General features: G+C 40.7%; 2 protein-coding genes across 2 annotated transcripts in view; both read right to left on the bottom strand.

The window, feature by feature from the left end:
• Nucleotides 1-11,851, bottom strand: part of LOC129730580 (CCR4-NOT transcription complex subunit 6-like) — a 301,129-nt gene extending 289,278 nt beyond the window's left edge. Inside the window, exons 1-3 of the mRNA XM_055690025.1 lie at nt 11,119-11,851; nt 3,935-4,451; nt 3,691-3,866 (exon numbers count right to left, since the gene is read on the bottom strand). Of these exons, the coding sequence (XP_055546000.1) occupies nt 3,691-3,866; nt 3,935-4,233 (475 nt within the window). The 5' untranslated portion in view covers nt 4,234-4,451; nt 11,119-11,851. The remainder of the gene's footprint in view (nt 1-3,690; nt 3,867-3,934; nt 4,452-11,118) is intronic.
• A 262-nt stretch (nt 11,852-12,113) lies between these two features.
• LOC129730615 (vesicular integral-membrane protein VIP36) lies at nt 12,114-14,268 on the bottom strand. Its single transcript, XM_055690089.1, has 5 exons — nt 13,868-14,268; nt 13,691-13,806; nt 13,437-13,634; nt 13,184-13,346; nt 12,114-13,125 (listed from the first exon to the last, which is right to left on the bottom strand). The coding sequence occupies exons 1-5, from the start codon at nt 14,013-14,015 to the stop codon at nt 12,749-12,751; spliced, it is 1,002 nt and encodes a 333-aa protein (XP_055546064.1). The 5' UTR covers nt 14,016-14,268; the 3' UTR covers nt 12,114-12,748.
• Between the last annotated feature and the right edge of the window lie 1,227 nt (nt 14,269-15,495).

Raw genomic sequence — 15,495 nt, 5'->3', positions numbered from 1 at the left:
GTTCGTTGATGTTTAAGAAAGACATGTGAGATAAAATAACAGGTATCTGTCTGGTAATCAAACTCGAGATATACTTCACAAAACTACGTGAAACATGCAAAATCATGACTTTTATGCTGAATTTGCCTCTAAATCAATCGAAACAGTAATCTGTGATTTTTACTATAATAAAATGTTCATTGTGTTAAGGAAACATATTTTAGGGAAAAATAATAGGTATCTGATTATTTGTCTGATTATTGGAAATTTAAATATTTTCCACAAAACCACATGAAAAATGCAAAACCATAATTTTTTAGGCTCAATTTGTCTCTAAATCAGAATTCAAGGTGATGACATGTGATCTTTTTCAATAAAATGTTCGTTGATATTCAGGAATGACATTCGAGAAGAAATAATAGTTACCTGATAACCGAAAATAGAGATATTATTCACAAAACTAAGTAGAACATGCAATATCATGAATATTTGGCTCAATTTGTCTTTAAATCCAAATTCAAAGCTAAGATATATGATTTTGTTTCTTTAAAATGTTTGTTTTTGTTCAGGAAAGACTTTTGAGTAAAAATAACAGATTTTTGATTACTGAAAATTGAGATATTATTCAAAACACTACGTTGAATGAGCAAATTCATGAATATTTGAACTCAATTTGCCTCTAAATCGAAATTCAAAGCTATAATATGTAATTGTTCTTCATTGAAATGTTTGTTAATGTTCAGGAAAGACATTTGAGGAAAAATAATAGATATCTTATTGCTAAAAGTTAAGATATTACTTTAAAAACTACATATGTTTGAAGATGATTTTCTGCATACAGGAAAACACATTGAATTACTCTTTTTGAAATTTATAAATATTATACAAATAATACATGCAAAATTTTGACTTTTTAGCATGAGCTTAGTTCGCCTGTGTTTTTATTTTTCAATAAAATGTTCGTCGTTCCTTCAACATCTGCAAATATTTTCTTGCAGAAGAATTTATGTTTTTAATTTACACAATTACAATTTCTGATGTTTTCGTAGTTTTGTGAATAGTATCACATTACGGGATTCAAAATACTTTTTTGCTTTTTCTAAAACTAGATTTTGGGGCATTTGGCTGGAAGAAACGCCCCATTTCATTGGTTTAATCTTTTTTTTTTTAATTTCTACGTAATTATGTGGATTAAAACGTTAACTTCTTCTCAGACGTGTTCCTTGGACACCAACAAATATTTTCGTTACAAGAATTCAAATGTTATTTCTTTAGATATGATTATAGAGGAGAACTAAGCATGAATGGTTACGCTAAATTCTTCTTACTTTGATTTCTTTCTTCTGAAAGTTACATAAAAAGAGGTTTTACTGTGAACGATTGACGAATATCCGGTTATCTCCCGAGTGTGGTATATTCGGAACTGTGATGACCCCACACAACATTTTCCAAAATAATGACTTCTGGTTTCAGGAAAATAATCTAAAGTGGTATTTGGCCAACCAGTTCAATACTTCCGAAACTTCCAAACTACATATGCCATTTTGAAACCCGAAACGGCGACTTACAGTTTCTGTAAAACATCCCCAAATCCGTATTTCCGTTCTGTGCGTTCTCAGAATGTTAAAATATTTAAAAAGATGATGGACGTATAAGATGTGAAATATTTTTGAAGTGAGCTGTGCTAATAATGCAATGAATCATAAAAAATGATTTCTAATTTTGAAACTTTTGATCCCGAGCATCGCTGGGAACGTTCAGCTAGTTATGTATAAACACGAAGTAACATGTTTATCATCTTTTCTGCATGAAAAACAACTAGATAATACCTCTATTTTCTCATAATAAAAGAAATAAATCATCGTTTCAGTTTCCTTGGACCACCGTTTCCTTATTTGGACCATAACAATTTCCTAATTTGGGCCAGGTCTAAATAATACATTTCTTCAACCGACAGTTGTGGATCTGGATTAACTGTAGACTGCACCCGTTCTTTCGTAATAGGGAATCCTTTACATGCCATTCGAGTTATCCAGCCAACAATTGAATCCTCTTCCGCGGCAGTCAATGCAGTTTGTTTACCTTTTCGTGGTTTTCCTGACCACTTGCTGCTTGCACGGAACATTACGGCGGACCGTGGAACATTGGAGCGCCTGCAAGCTTCTCTAGTCGAAACACCCCTTTTTATTGCTTGAAGACACTCAGTAACAGCTGCTTCAGTATATTTTTTATCAATTTCCGGCGTTTTTCCCATTTTAGCAGCAATTTTATACAATAACACGATCATAACAAATACTATGATTCGCGGCGTTGTTTCGATGATAGCTCTTGTTCGAAATGAAGCATGCCGGAATAAGGAAAACAGTATTATTTCCACCCTTAATTGGGCCACTATTTTCTTCAATATTTCAAGTGTTTTTCTAGTAAAATTTGTTGCTTATCTTTTAAAGACACTATTATCCTACCCGTTCATCGAAAATCTGATTATTTTCGCTCGGAAAGTGCGATGTCAGTACAGTTTTTGGTAAAGCCATTTCCTATGAAAACGTTAACGAACCATGGCAAACCAGGTAGCTGTTTTTAAAAGACATTTTTTGCAGCTTTAATGAAGTATATTATAGTAAACGTCTGTTGCGACATTTCTAATGAAGAACATTATTGAAGTTGTCAAAGCATAAATCAGAATAAGTAGGTATATTTATAATGTGTCATTTGGTGTAAGAAGTACAGGTGGTCCACTAAAGTAAGTGGTCTATATTAAGCAGATCTACCCTAAATGCTTCCTGCACTGTCATTTCTTGACCGATCTTGGCCTGTCAAAAGTCAAATTTTGTATATAGGGGTTTTGTGGGCCGGGAAAGGTGACTAAGATAGTTTGTGACTCCTCCCTATTCTGGAAGGGAGGGGTCCTATACGAATGAAACTCAACTAACAACTCAATACTTCTCCCTCATTCTTCAAGAAGGGGTCCAGTACAAATAAAACACAAATTTCTGCAAATTTTGAAAACCAATCAAGTGAATGGAATCAAATTTGGCACGTGAAGGTTTAGAAAGGCAAAACATTCTTTTTTTCCCACTTCTGGAAGGGAGGGGTCTCATACAAATGAAACTCAACTTTCAGCACAACTCGGGAACCAATCAAACAAATAGAACCAAATTTGGCATGTAGTTGTTTCTAGGGGTAACAAATACGTTCATGCTGGTTCAACACCCCTTTTTCTTACGTAAGAGAGGGCTCTCATACAAATCAAACACCAATTTTTTTTTAACTCGGGAATTTATCAAGCAAATGGGATCAAATTTGGCATGTGGAGGTTTTCCGGGGAAAAAAAATATTTCTACAATAGTTTGGCACTTCTTCATACTATGGAAAGGGTGGGGGGAAGGCTCTCCCAGACGAGTTAAACAGATTTTCACTCGGAAAACAGTTCAAATTGATCGGGATGATGCAAAGCAAAGCAAAGCCTTGATACTGCATTCCGATTCGGAACTCGACCTTCTGTTCTGTTTACACAGACTTCGCAGCCAACTGTTCAAGTGTACAGGACAATTGCGGGGCTAGCGCTACTATCCTACTGACACTAACAGTAACTCCCGAGCTGAGACTCAAACCTACGACGACTGGCTTGTTAGACCAGTATCGTACCTCGAGACCAGCTGGGAGCTGATCGGGATGATGCACAGGAGCCTGAAATCGATTATCACCTACCTGACAGATTATCGAGCATGTACGTGAGCAGCTTCTGCGTTCCGTTCGGCTCGTTGTAGATCGACATCACGTCCTTCCCGAGCTGGTTCCCATGCAGACCAAGCACATGCAGATGAAATAGTTTGCCTAGCTCGTACGGAAGCACACGCAGCAGGTTGTTGTTTAGCAGCAACTCCCTAAAAAAACAAACGAACAGCATAAATTTGAAGATTCAAAGTTATGTAGTTTTGTTCATGCAATTAACCTCAGATGAATCAGTTCCCCTAGTTCCGCCGGTAGACTGCGGAGCTTGTTGCTGGACAGGTCTAGCATGCGTAAGTTGACCAGCAGACCGATCTGGTGAGGAAGCCGCATCAGACAGTTATCGTTGAGGTACAGCGCCGTCAGGTGCTCGAACTTCCACAGCGTCGGACTGATGTTCCGAACGCTGCCGGTTATCTCGACGCCGTGCCAGAAGGTTTTCTTCCCGGCCGCAATATCCTCCGCCGTAAGGAAGGTCTGCTGCCGCCGATTGTTATCGTACTTGTCTTTATTGCGAGACATCTTCTTCGGCGGCGTTGTCTGCGGATTGTGCTAACACGGAACCACAAAAGCGGTGGCCTCGGATCGCGTCGGACCGGCACTGACTGACGGGGTTGCTGCTGCTGTCGCTGATCGGGGGGGCACTCTACTGCAATTGCTGGTAGGGCGGCGCAGCGATAGCGGGTGCAGCTGCGGCTGGTTGCTTCCGTACGTACTCTGGGCGGCAGAGTAGATGGTTCCTGGGGAGAAAGGAGGAACAGAATGTGGTTTAGTATGATCTTTTTGTAATTTCTCAAATTTATTAAATGCATCACAAACTGGATGTATATGAAAGCTCAAAGTTTCTGTGACGTTAAATTAAATAGCAAGTATGAGTAATTATTATTTATTTATTTCTCCGAGACCATGACGCGCTCATAGTCCGTGTTATCGGAGCCAATCTTCACATTCTCTCTGTCGGTTTCTGCAACGATTCGAAGGTTTTGTAGACAGTAGGTGGTTCTACGATTACCCGTTTTCGGTTTCTATACTTCCTGGATGGCTGCGATTCTAGTATTCACTTTTCGCAGTTTTCCAGCAGTCATCCCAGATACCGAGTTTCCAATCATTGTCCCTATTCGTTGTTCTGTGTTTCGGGTCTGCCCCAAATTTTTCTGGGTTGCTCGCTATAGCATTTTTTCTGTATACTGCCTTTTTTCTCCTCTTTTGTGGAGTCAAAAACATGTACATATTTTATGACCGATATTCTATTTGGTACTAGTCAAATACCCTGTCATGATTAAGGTGTCATGGACGTTGGTTGACATTGCAACCGATCCCAGTTAGGTTCCACTCGTTTTATAAAGTCTAATCATTTTGCCAAATTTCTAAGGGATCAAGTAAGCCCCTTCCAAATAACGACGTCCTTTGATTGAGCAGTGCTCCACATTTGCAGAGTAAATGTTCAGCAGTTTCAGTTTCTAACTGGCAAGAACGCCATTCTGTTGAACGAGTTTTTCCCACTATACCTATAAGATACCTATTCGGGCAGTGACCTGTCAACAGACCTGTAGATCATTTTTCTTAAGGTTTAGTAAGGTTCGGCCTGTATTGTACTCGGTCGTATAAATCTTTTGGTATTTCACAAGTTTTTATGTCAGTCCTCAGAGCACACTCAGGGATTCCACAAAATGGCTCCGGACCAACAAAATATGATCCTAAACCCTTTTCTAGCTAGACTATCGGCTCTTTCGTTTCCATCAATAGCACGATGGCCAGGCACTCAGTATAGAGTTATTTTGTTCCTGCTAGCCATTGCCCTAATGGAAGAATGCATTTCTATACTAGCTTCGATTAACATGTAAAAGATTTAAACGCATTGAGAGCATAAGTAAATTTCAGCTTAAAGGACTGTTGGACTAGGGCACTTTTAGCAGCCTGCTGCTCTACAAATTGGTCTAAGGGCAGCAAATTAGGAAGGGCATCTAATGAAGCTTATGGTGTACTTCTCATTGGTTCGTTAGTTAATATTCAGGTAAACTTCTGCAGTTTGCATAGCTTCACTTGAGCGGTTACCTTATTAAGTTTATACCACCATATAACTACAGCATATGTGATTTTCAGACGAATTATTGCCGAGTACATCCAGTATATCGTTTTTGGTCGCAGTTCCCATGTTTTCCCCACAGCTTTACTACTAAGGACCACAATAAGGGTGAGAGTGTTCTTCCAAGATCAACAGAAATTTCTCGACATTTAAACATTGCGATTACCCACTCTTTTTATCTATTGTCTTTAATAGACCAGAGGATGGATCAAATGGCTTTCCTCCAGGCTTTTGGTATGTAACGCTGCGTAACCCAAGCTCTTAATAATTTGGCTAACGGGAGTATTAGCAATTTCATCTTTTCCGGCAGATTCGAATGCCCATTGGCACGTCTTATCTCTCTGTTACATTTGATTCAGACCCTCCTTGTATTGGTCCCAGCTTGAAGTCGGGACTTTTTCCTCAACTCTGACAATTTTGTGTTTCACCAAGGATGTTTTTTGTTAGACTTGGCTCTCAATGATGAGACTATTTTGTCAATGACCTCATCAGAGGCACGTTCTAGTTCTATGCCAGTTTTAATTGATGCATCATAAGTGAAATTTTGTTCTTAAAGTAAGATCGATATAGTTCCCAATTAGTCAAAATCGTTGAAAATCTGTCCACGTGGTATGTGGATGGCCCCTAAGCGGAAGCGATGTATGCTTATCTTTCCTCGTACGGTTGGCATCTCCAACTTAATCACAACAATTTCTTTACTAATAAATTCAGAGTCCAAAGTCAAACGAGGAACATCACAGTACCTTACCATCAATAACCAAAGGCTCTTGTACTAAACCTACGTCGATATTCCCTTCGGAAAATCTTCTACTGAGCATTGCAAATGCACCCTTAGTGCGATGAAGATTTATCTAAACAAATTTGATAAGACTCATTGATTTTTAAATCGTATTTTATATGTTACACATGTTACTTCCTTTGGAGACGGTCTTGAACAGACCATTTTCTAAAGTTTTGCGTGTGTGTTTCCCTGCAACCATCGGCAGTGGATTTCCCTTGGCGTTTGGAACAAATGCTTCCAATGGTGCCACTACTGTTTTTATTAGTTCCTCCCATTCTCAACTTGCTCATCTCTGGCGATTGTATTATTGGGGCTTTTACACTATTGGACCGGTTCTCCTGAATGTGCCAGATTGATGAAATGTGCTCAATTCAAAACTGCAATCTCTGCGTTTCGTAGTGCGATCAACTCTTTACTGAGCGACAGGAAATCCCACAAACTGAGCTTGAAACAGAATTAGCCAAGCGGGGACAGCAAGTTGTTCAGCTATCAAAACGAATCGCATCTTTTCCTGCGGACTTTGGATCTGGAGACCCAAGTCGTCCCCTACTTCAGAAACGGCGCTGTGACGACAGTTCGCCAGTTAGCTGTTTTGGTGTTGACCGAGTCCTAATAGCTGCTTCCAATCGCTTGAGTAGCTGTGTTGACCCTGCTCCAATAAGTAATACGATAGAACTTTGGGTTAAAATTTCTTTGCCAGCTCGCAGTATTAGTTTGGGTGTAGTCTATCTACCTCATGATCGTAGAACTGATACCACCGATGTTGAAAGTCTCATAAGCTGCATCAGCTCCGTTATCTAACGTTTAAACCACGATGATCTCTCGTTATTGTTTGGAGATTATAAAAAGCCGAGAGTAATTTGGAAACGTGGAAGCGATGGTGTACCTTCAACTGATCCGCTTTTATCATGTATGTCTGTTGCTTGTTCCGCTCTAATAGACGGGTTTAGCTTGCACAACTTGACTTAAGTGAACCACGTTACCAACGATCACAATCGACTGCTAGACCTAGTACTGGCGAACGATGGCACCTCACACGAACTTGCAGAAGCGATCGAGTTTCTACTAGCAGTGGACACGAATCACCCAGCATTAGACATAACTATGATTGAAACACCACCCACGCAATTCGAAAATATAGGTGACATTCCAAGTTTAGATTTTCGCAGAGCTGACTTTGAGTCCTCAAGCGTTGCCTTCTCTAATATCAATTGGGAATTTTTGGAATCCTCCCCACCCATGAATGATGCCATAGAGTACTTCAACTCTGCTATCAATTCAGCCATCGATCGTATTGTTCCTTCGCGGAGACAAATAAGAAAACCCCCTTGATCTAATCCTCGCCTTCGTCATCTCAAGAGCCAGCGTTCTTCGGCTTTGCGGATTTACTGTCGATACGATGCCTGGGTTCTTAGCAACGGTTCAACCGAATCAGTAATCTCTATGGAAAATATAACCGCTACCTCTACAACCGATACTCCTTCAGGATGCAGGGCAACCTCAGACGGAATCCGCGATTATTGTGGCCGTTCATGAGTATTAAGCGTAAAGAATACTGACCTTCCTAGAGATGTTGTCGATTTCAATCTGCTTGAAATAACAAGTCGCCACGTTATTGCTGCCATGGATAAACTAAAATTATCTTTCGCTGTTGGCCCGGAATGAATTCCATCATGTGTTCTGAAACGATGTGTCGCTGTTATCATTCATCCATTATGTCTGCTGTTCAATTCATCTCTTCAGCAACGTGTGTTTCCTTTCAGTTTTAAGTTTTCCATCATGTTTCCCGTGCCCAGGAAAGGCGATAGACGCGATGTACGAAACTATAGAGACATCACATTTCTCTGTGCGTGCTCCATGGAAATTATCATAATCGACGCTCTTTTCGCCAGCTGCAAACAAAACATTTCACCGGATCAACATGGTTTTCATCCGAAACGATCTTGCTAACTTAGTAGAGTTTTCATTGTATTGCATGAAAAACATGAGTAACGGTGCCCAAATAGATACAGTATACACTGATCTGAAAGCGGCATTTGATCGAGTAAACTCTGAATACTTTTCGCAAAACTCGAAAAATTGGGAGTGTCATCTTGCCTCGTGCGATAAGGACTCAGTTTTCAGCACAGTTTACCTATGTCTCTGGAGTACCGAAAGGTAGCAATCTTGAACCGCTATCCTTTATGTTATTCATCAATGATATTTCTCTGCTACTTCCGGATGGTTGCCGTAAATTGTACGCTGATGACGTCAAACTTTTTAAATTTTTGAGGAATACTACGGACTGTGTTGAGCTTCAGTGAATAGTGAATGTTTTTAGCCTATGGTTTTCTAGAAAGCTTCTTTCTGTAAGCATTCAGAAATGTAGCGTCATCTCCTTCTGTCGGACAAAAAAACCATTCTCATTCGACCATACTACGTCGGGTCAGCCTCTATTCAGAATGACATAAATTCGAGATCTGGGAGTTATTCTGGATACTACGCTCTCTTTTAAACTGCACTACAACGAAATCAAGCTAATCGACAACTCAGGTTCATGTTCAAGATAGCCAACAAGTTACGCGATTCGTTTCGCCTTAGATCGCAATAATCGCAATCCATCCTCCAATCCATTCTGCTCCGTTGTATGGTGTCCATTCTAGAACTCCTGGATTACTTCCCTGGCGCGACCCAACACATCTGCCAACCTACGCTGAACGCTGTCGGCTTTTAGGAAGGAATGCAAACCCTAGAACAAAGACGTTTTGAGGCCTCAAGATTTATTCATAGATAAAGTGCTTCTGAAATCGAACCCCGGAAATTCTCGATCACCTGGACATATATGATCCCGAACTATCTCTCAGACCCAGCGCCCTGCTGAACCTGCCCCAACGCAATGTACAATTTAGTCAGTTCGATCCAATACGCTTTATGTCGGCCAGCTTCAATACGGTTGCAGATTCGTTTGACTTCAATGTTACTGGAACAGCTTTCAAAAACAGACTTCGTGTTCGTAGAAAGATTTTGTGATCGTTTATTGACTCTATGTTAGTATAAGTTTTTCTTTAAGACAAATACCTTTTTTTTTCTCGCTTGTTTTCCGTCGGTCTAGTTCCGCCACTGTTGTGTAGACAAATACCTTGTCAGATGAAATTTAAATAAATTATACAAATTAAACTCGAACTGGGTGTTTTTTTTATCAAAATCTGCCTATTCCTGTAATTCAGCGAAAACTTTCTCTCTTCCGTGGCGATGAAGAATCCTTCACGCATCAGTCATTAGATTCTCATTTTGGCTTTCAAGTACAGAAAAGATCATTTTATTATCGTACTTGGCGCTACAGAGAAAGAAGAACGTGGGATTCTATTCTCGTCCACTGCTAAAATATCGGCTCCTTCCCATAGAGCTAGAGTTGAAATTTTTTTTTTGACCCAAATAGATGTTCCTTTGTCCTGGCATGTGAACACTCAATACCCAGGCTCGACAGCTGATTAGTTGTTGGATTGTTCATAGGTAAAATCCCTATTCTCACTCTGTTAGCAATATTGCTATATGTAGGAGCCGGAAGGGATTCGAGTCCTCGTCTATTCCAAGTTGTGAGAGTGCATAGGGTTTCGAGAGCCACTGGCAGCCCACATCATTTCAGAGGCTGGCTTTTCTCCATAATTCAGCCACCCGCTCCGGATCAGATGCTGTTATAAGCAGCTCAATATGGAAAAACAGGCAACTCCAAGCAAGTTGTTTTGCGTTTTTTGATTGTGCTTCCTGGTTTTGACAAATTTGTTTCGTTTTGTGAGAGTTTGTCATGGATTGATATCAGAAGGTCCGACAAATTGTATTGTGGAAAAAGCATCCGATACGGTTAGGCCCGAATCCATAAGGGAGTACAGCAAAATATTTTACTAAACTTTACAGCTTTTAGAAAAATCCACAGAAGTGCGCATCACAGGCGGCATGAGGATGAGGAGTACTTGAACTCATCAAATTTGAGAAAAGTTAGTGATCCTTCGGTGGATTTTAAACCTTCAACTCCAATTCCAGTTTCTAATCTAAGACGTAATATTTACTTCAACGTGTCCTGCATTTGATGAGTTTCAAAAAAATTCAAGTGAAATACTCTTCTTGCACAAAAACCGTTTTTACCTGGAACCTCGTTTTTTGGGGGTTATTACTTAGCGCATATTGGTGTCCTGTTGGACAATATGCTGGTGGACCAGAAGAATACATAAGATGTCTTCTTGATCTCGAGCAACCCACGCCGCAGAATTACGATTTCTTTTTACAATTGTTTCATAATTCTCATAAAACTATAACGTAAAAAAAATATCTTATTAAGCTGTAAATCAACAGAATTATCTGCTGCGAATTGTAAGCCACCCTGTTTATTTTGCTACAAAAAGTGCACCATAGCACCCACAGTGCAAATTGACAAAACTGACATATGGAGAACAGTCAGGAAAATAATAGCTTTTACCCGACTGGCGCTTCCATCTTCTTTTCCGAACAGCGGAAGTCGGACGGTTCCGTGCGATGGAAAAAAACGGCTGCCCACAAAACGTACCTTCATCTACTTCCTGGAGACTCCGTTGCCGTGCTTGGGCGGACACTTTGCCGCAAGGGATCCAGTAGCAGCGCGGAAAGTCTTTGAAGGCAAAAATCACTCACAGGAAAGCACAAATACACAGACACGATACGACTTTTCCTTCTTCCTTCGGGGATCGGATCTACTTTTTACTGATTCCTGACCGAAAGGCGCTTTCCACCCGACAATCAAAACACACTCACGACAAAGATATTGGCCTTTCCGTTTGATGCACTTTACCACGGAAGACGAGCGGATAGGAAATGCTTGCGGAAAAACGGCTCCCGGATTGAAGTGACCACCGCGGGCGTTTGGTAATAGGAGGGAAAATCTACGAATCTTCCTGCTAGCCAACAACACGATAGCTTATAATTGCACAAATTTCTGCCACTATGCTTCTTCGCACCACACCACCACGACGGATGGAGAATCTTCCAGCGCGTACCCGAGATGATCCTCAATTTCGGACCTTGCTCACCACTCACAATTCGGTCATAAACGGACGGCAAACGCTCGTGACGGTAACCTTTCCGGCGGGACAGTAGACGCAGAAAGACAAAAAGTAGATATAGATCCAGAGGTCCTCGATAAGGAACTTCCCAATTAGATATAAAAAACCCTCTACTGCGTATTCTTCTCTTTCGATGGCTTTTGCTCGCACAACACGACTTTACGAATCCGCGGAACAGTTTTCATTGTACGCGCTGTTGGATGATGGTTCGTACAGGGTGGTTTTTAGGTAGCAGCGGGTGTGAGCGACGGCTGCGGGGCGGAAAAACGACGGGAGTTTCGTCGATTTTTGCGCTAGTATGGGTGCGGTGCTGCTCGGTGTTCAATCGACGCTGTTGACGTTTCGCTTTGCTCACATCATTCGGCTTGAGGGGTAGGAAAGTGTTCCTAGAGCAAGCGGTGGCACAAATGTTAAAAATTTCTTAAATTTCGAGATATTCGGGTCAAAACATAGAAGACATGTCTTATTAATTATATCCATTTATTCGTCAAAGCAAAACACTTACTCGTACATTCGATTTCACAAGTTCTTTTATCTAACCAATCCAAGTGGTGGTCATTGTTTCTTCTTGGTGATGTTAGGTCCTTTTGATTGTGGGATATTTTTACTCACAAAACCATAATGCGCCCACGTATGATTAGCGACTTAATAACTTGAAAAGAGCAGCAGAAGGGAAGAAAAACGGAACGGATCTGCGTTGTCTTCCACACCGTTTAGACTAGGATACTTAACAACTAAATTCCACCAGTCATAGCTTGATAGGAGAGGTAATAAATTGAAAACAATGCTGCGTGCGCCTTAAAAATACCAACAAAAATTTCCACCGCAAGCTGCAGGGACGCATAGCTGAAATCAGTTTGTGCTAATCCCGACACTTAAAGTAATTTCCTAGATTAATAAAAACAAACTCCTACAAGCTGTCACTTTTATCTCTTATCTTCTTGAGCACGACAGAAAAAAACGCAACTTTTTGGCGTAAATTTGAATAGTTTCACCGAACGATCCCTAGCACACAGCAGTTCGAGAATGGAAATGCAAAATTTGGTATTTTAAAGCTTTTTCCCTTGGGGTCCGTCGTTGCCCGCTGGAAGCGTCATCTCAGTAGAACCGTTTTCGCGAATTCTCCTGGTGTTTCTGGTAGAACATAATACCTATCACGACCAGTACCACCACGATTAGCATCGCCAACAGAATGAGGAAGAATATTTTCACATTTGAGTAGCCGGACTGCTTGGGATCGTCTTTGTGCTCACGTGGCGCCTCGAAGCTGGCAGCAGAAGGGACAATCTGACTGCGATCTTCCGACAGTAGGGCCGGTGCTTCCAGCTCGTAGAATTTGATCGCTAGCAGATCGTGATTGTCCGACAGATCCCCGGTGGTGGCCGACACGCCAAAATGGTACCCTGTAGGAAGCTTAATACCAGCCACCTGGAAGCATTGCTTCCAAGTGTTTTTGTTTTCCAAGTCGGTGGACACTGAAAGCATTGGAACATTACAATTAAAGTTTTAAATAGAAAGCGAAAATTATTCCACCTGTCAGAACATCATTTTCGTATCTGATGCTCACGAGCGTATCGTAATCGACGTTTCGGAATTTCGCCTCGCACCCTGCTAGCTGCGTGTGGGTCCCGTCGCGGTCGTGATCGTACGACAGACTGCCATTGTTAACCATCGCACTGATGTACGGATGCTGATGCTGGTGTTAATGAACCGAAAACAAACCCTCTTATCAATTTGCCCCCAATCAAACAGTAAACAAACAAGAAAACAAAAACCTGCTTCTTACATTATGCGGACCGTTGTGGTTGCTGTAAGTATCCAGAATGATAGCCAAACCTTGGAAGAGATCTTTACTACCGAACACGGGCCCATGATGCAGGCGATCCTTTGCGTACCAAATGGCTAACCCGTCCCCGTACAAATCCTTCCCTTTGCCGTGAACCTTGAAGTTCACATGCATTTCCCAGTTGATGGAGGTACAAGGCTAGAAACAAAATAGAAAATATAACGCATAAAACTTAATCGCGCGACCAAACTTACCACTTGATTCCAGATAGCCGCACTTTTCGACTGTAGATCTGGCGTTAGCCGGATGTAGCCACTCGTCACCAGCGTTGAACCGATAAAATCCCAATACGGGATGGTCATTCCGGAACCTACGGCAACAGAGGAAACATAAAAATTTAACCTTTATCAAGTTGTCCCCCTCGAACCTACCCTGGTACGGTTTGATAAGCGAATGCTCCCGCTTTAAATAATCATTCATGTTGTAGTTTTGTTGGCAGCTGTTACGGACGGCAAAAGTGAGCAGAATCAGTAATCCGGCTCCCAGGGTAACCGGGAAATTCCCACTGGTCGGGAACATTCTAACGCGAATATGGAGCCGGTTTCTTCTTCAGCACGTAGCAAATTATTAAGAGCGATTAAGGGTCGAAAATTTGACTCGTTTTGTAGCTACTCTACGAAGGTACGTGAGACGCAAATGTACTATTTTCAGAACGGCCACCTTCTGCCTCTAGCCTCTACTGCGAAGTCTAATCGGAACGTTTTGAGGATTTGTCGCACTTTCACTGGACACGAACTGACGTTCGAACGAAGGGCGCTTGACGTCTGTCTCGGTGGTTGCAAGGTTTTTCAACCAGATTGGGTGGCCTAAGCGAGGGGGCCTTCGATTAAAATATCGCTAAACTGTAATTGTCCACTTTTTCTAGCGTTTTGTGGGAATTAACACTGAACTTAAATGTGCAACAGAAAACCATAGTTTACAGCTCCAAGCAAAGTGAAAAATTTGACAAGTGAGAAAGCGTAAATTTTCGCTTGCGAAATCTGTCGTAAAAACCCGTTTGTGGAACACGCAGGTATTTCACCAGCCTGCAGTTTACAGTTCAAAATAACAAAATTCACGAGTTTACACTCCGAGCGAAATGATAATTGGCTGCAACTGACAGAATATAAATGTACGCAAGTTTTCGCTTGCTGCTGCTTTGGTCACTACCGTTTGCATGCGTGAAAAAGTAAACCCCAGTGAAAAAGAAGAGATCCACAACCTTCGATTTCGCTGGATTGAATTTGTTTACAGTTCCAAGCGAAGTGAAATTTTTGCAGGTTGCATTTTTCACGAGCGTGAAAAAATGAACATTTTGTATGAGATTTTCACTTCGCTTTGAACCCTCAATAGGGATTATAGCTGAAAAGTTTCTCGTCATCTTACACTCAAAATATTTTTTACGTTATAATTACCGGAAAAGTTATGTGAATATTTTCCACTGTCATTTTCACGTAGATTTTACGTGATTGTCACTTGAGTTCATCATGAACTGGTGAGATGATCTATCCTATGAATCATATGCAACCTAAAATATGCAGCACACGTAAACTGTTTTAAATTGGGTCCAAAAGTTTTACAAGGTTTCTGATTTTTATATATCAGTTGAAAGAGTGCAATTTGCTGAACAAAACGTGATTTAAAAAAAATTTTTATCGTTGTCCATTGATTTTTAAATGAAGAATAACAAACTACTCGAAATACCTTAAATGACAATTCTCCTATAGAGCTTTCTACGCCAGATCTTACCAATACAGCCTTAGTCGAGTATCCTTATAAAATCGATTTTTTTTTCAACCAAAAAATCAGCTGATATTCAATTTCGAAAAATATTTCATTATGAATACTAGTTCATTAGTGCTACCTGTTTTAAAAAACTTTGTTTTAGTGGAAAAATAGATAAAATAAAACTAAAAATCGGCTTAGCTTGGGTTCATTGTGAGGTGGCGTAATTCAGGGCAGGAGGAAATTTTTTGTTAACACCAGCGTGTTGATTATTTGCAACCAAAAATAAAACTTC

This window comes from Wyeomyia smithii, chromosome 1, assembly GCF_029784165.1.
Source record: "Wyeomyia smithii strain HCP4-BCI-WySm-NY-G18 chromosome 1, ASM2978416v1, whole genome shotgun sequence".
NCBI lineage: Eukaryota > Metazoa > Arthropoda > Insecta > Diptera > Culicidae > Wyeomyia > Wyeomyia smithii.
Note: the sequence above shows the minus strand (reverse complement) of the source record. Positions and strands in the feature narration are given on the sequence as shown.

What these genes read in the sequence shown, in the direction of transcription:
- LOC129730615 (XM_055690089.1), bottom strand. Translation starts at nt 14,015, where the DNA reads ATGTTCCCGACCAGTGGGAATTTCCCGGTTACCCTGGGAGCCGGATTA. An exon ending in GCTTATCAAACCGTACCAGG is followed by an intron (nt 13,807 to 13,867) that starts GTAGGTTCGAGG and finishes CTGTTGCCGTAG; the next exon opens with GTTCCGGAATGACCATCCCG. An exon ending in CGGCTATCTGGAATCAAGTG is followed by an intron (nt 13,635 to 13,690) that starts GTAAGTTTGGTC and finishes TTTTGTTTCTAG; the next exon opens with CCTTGTACCTCCATCAACTG.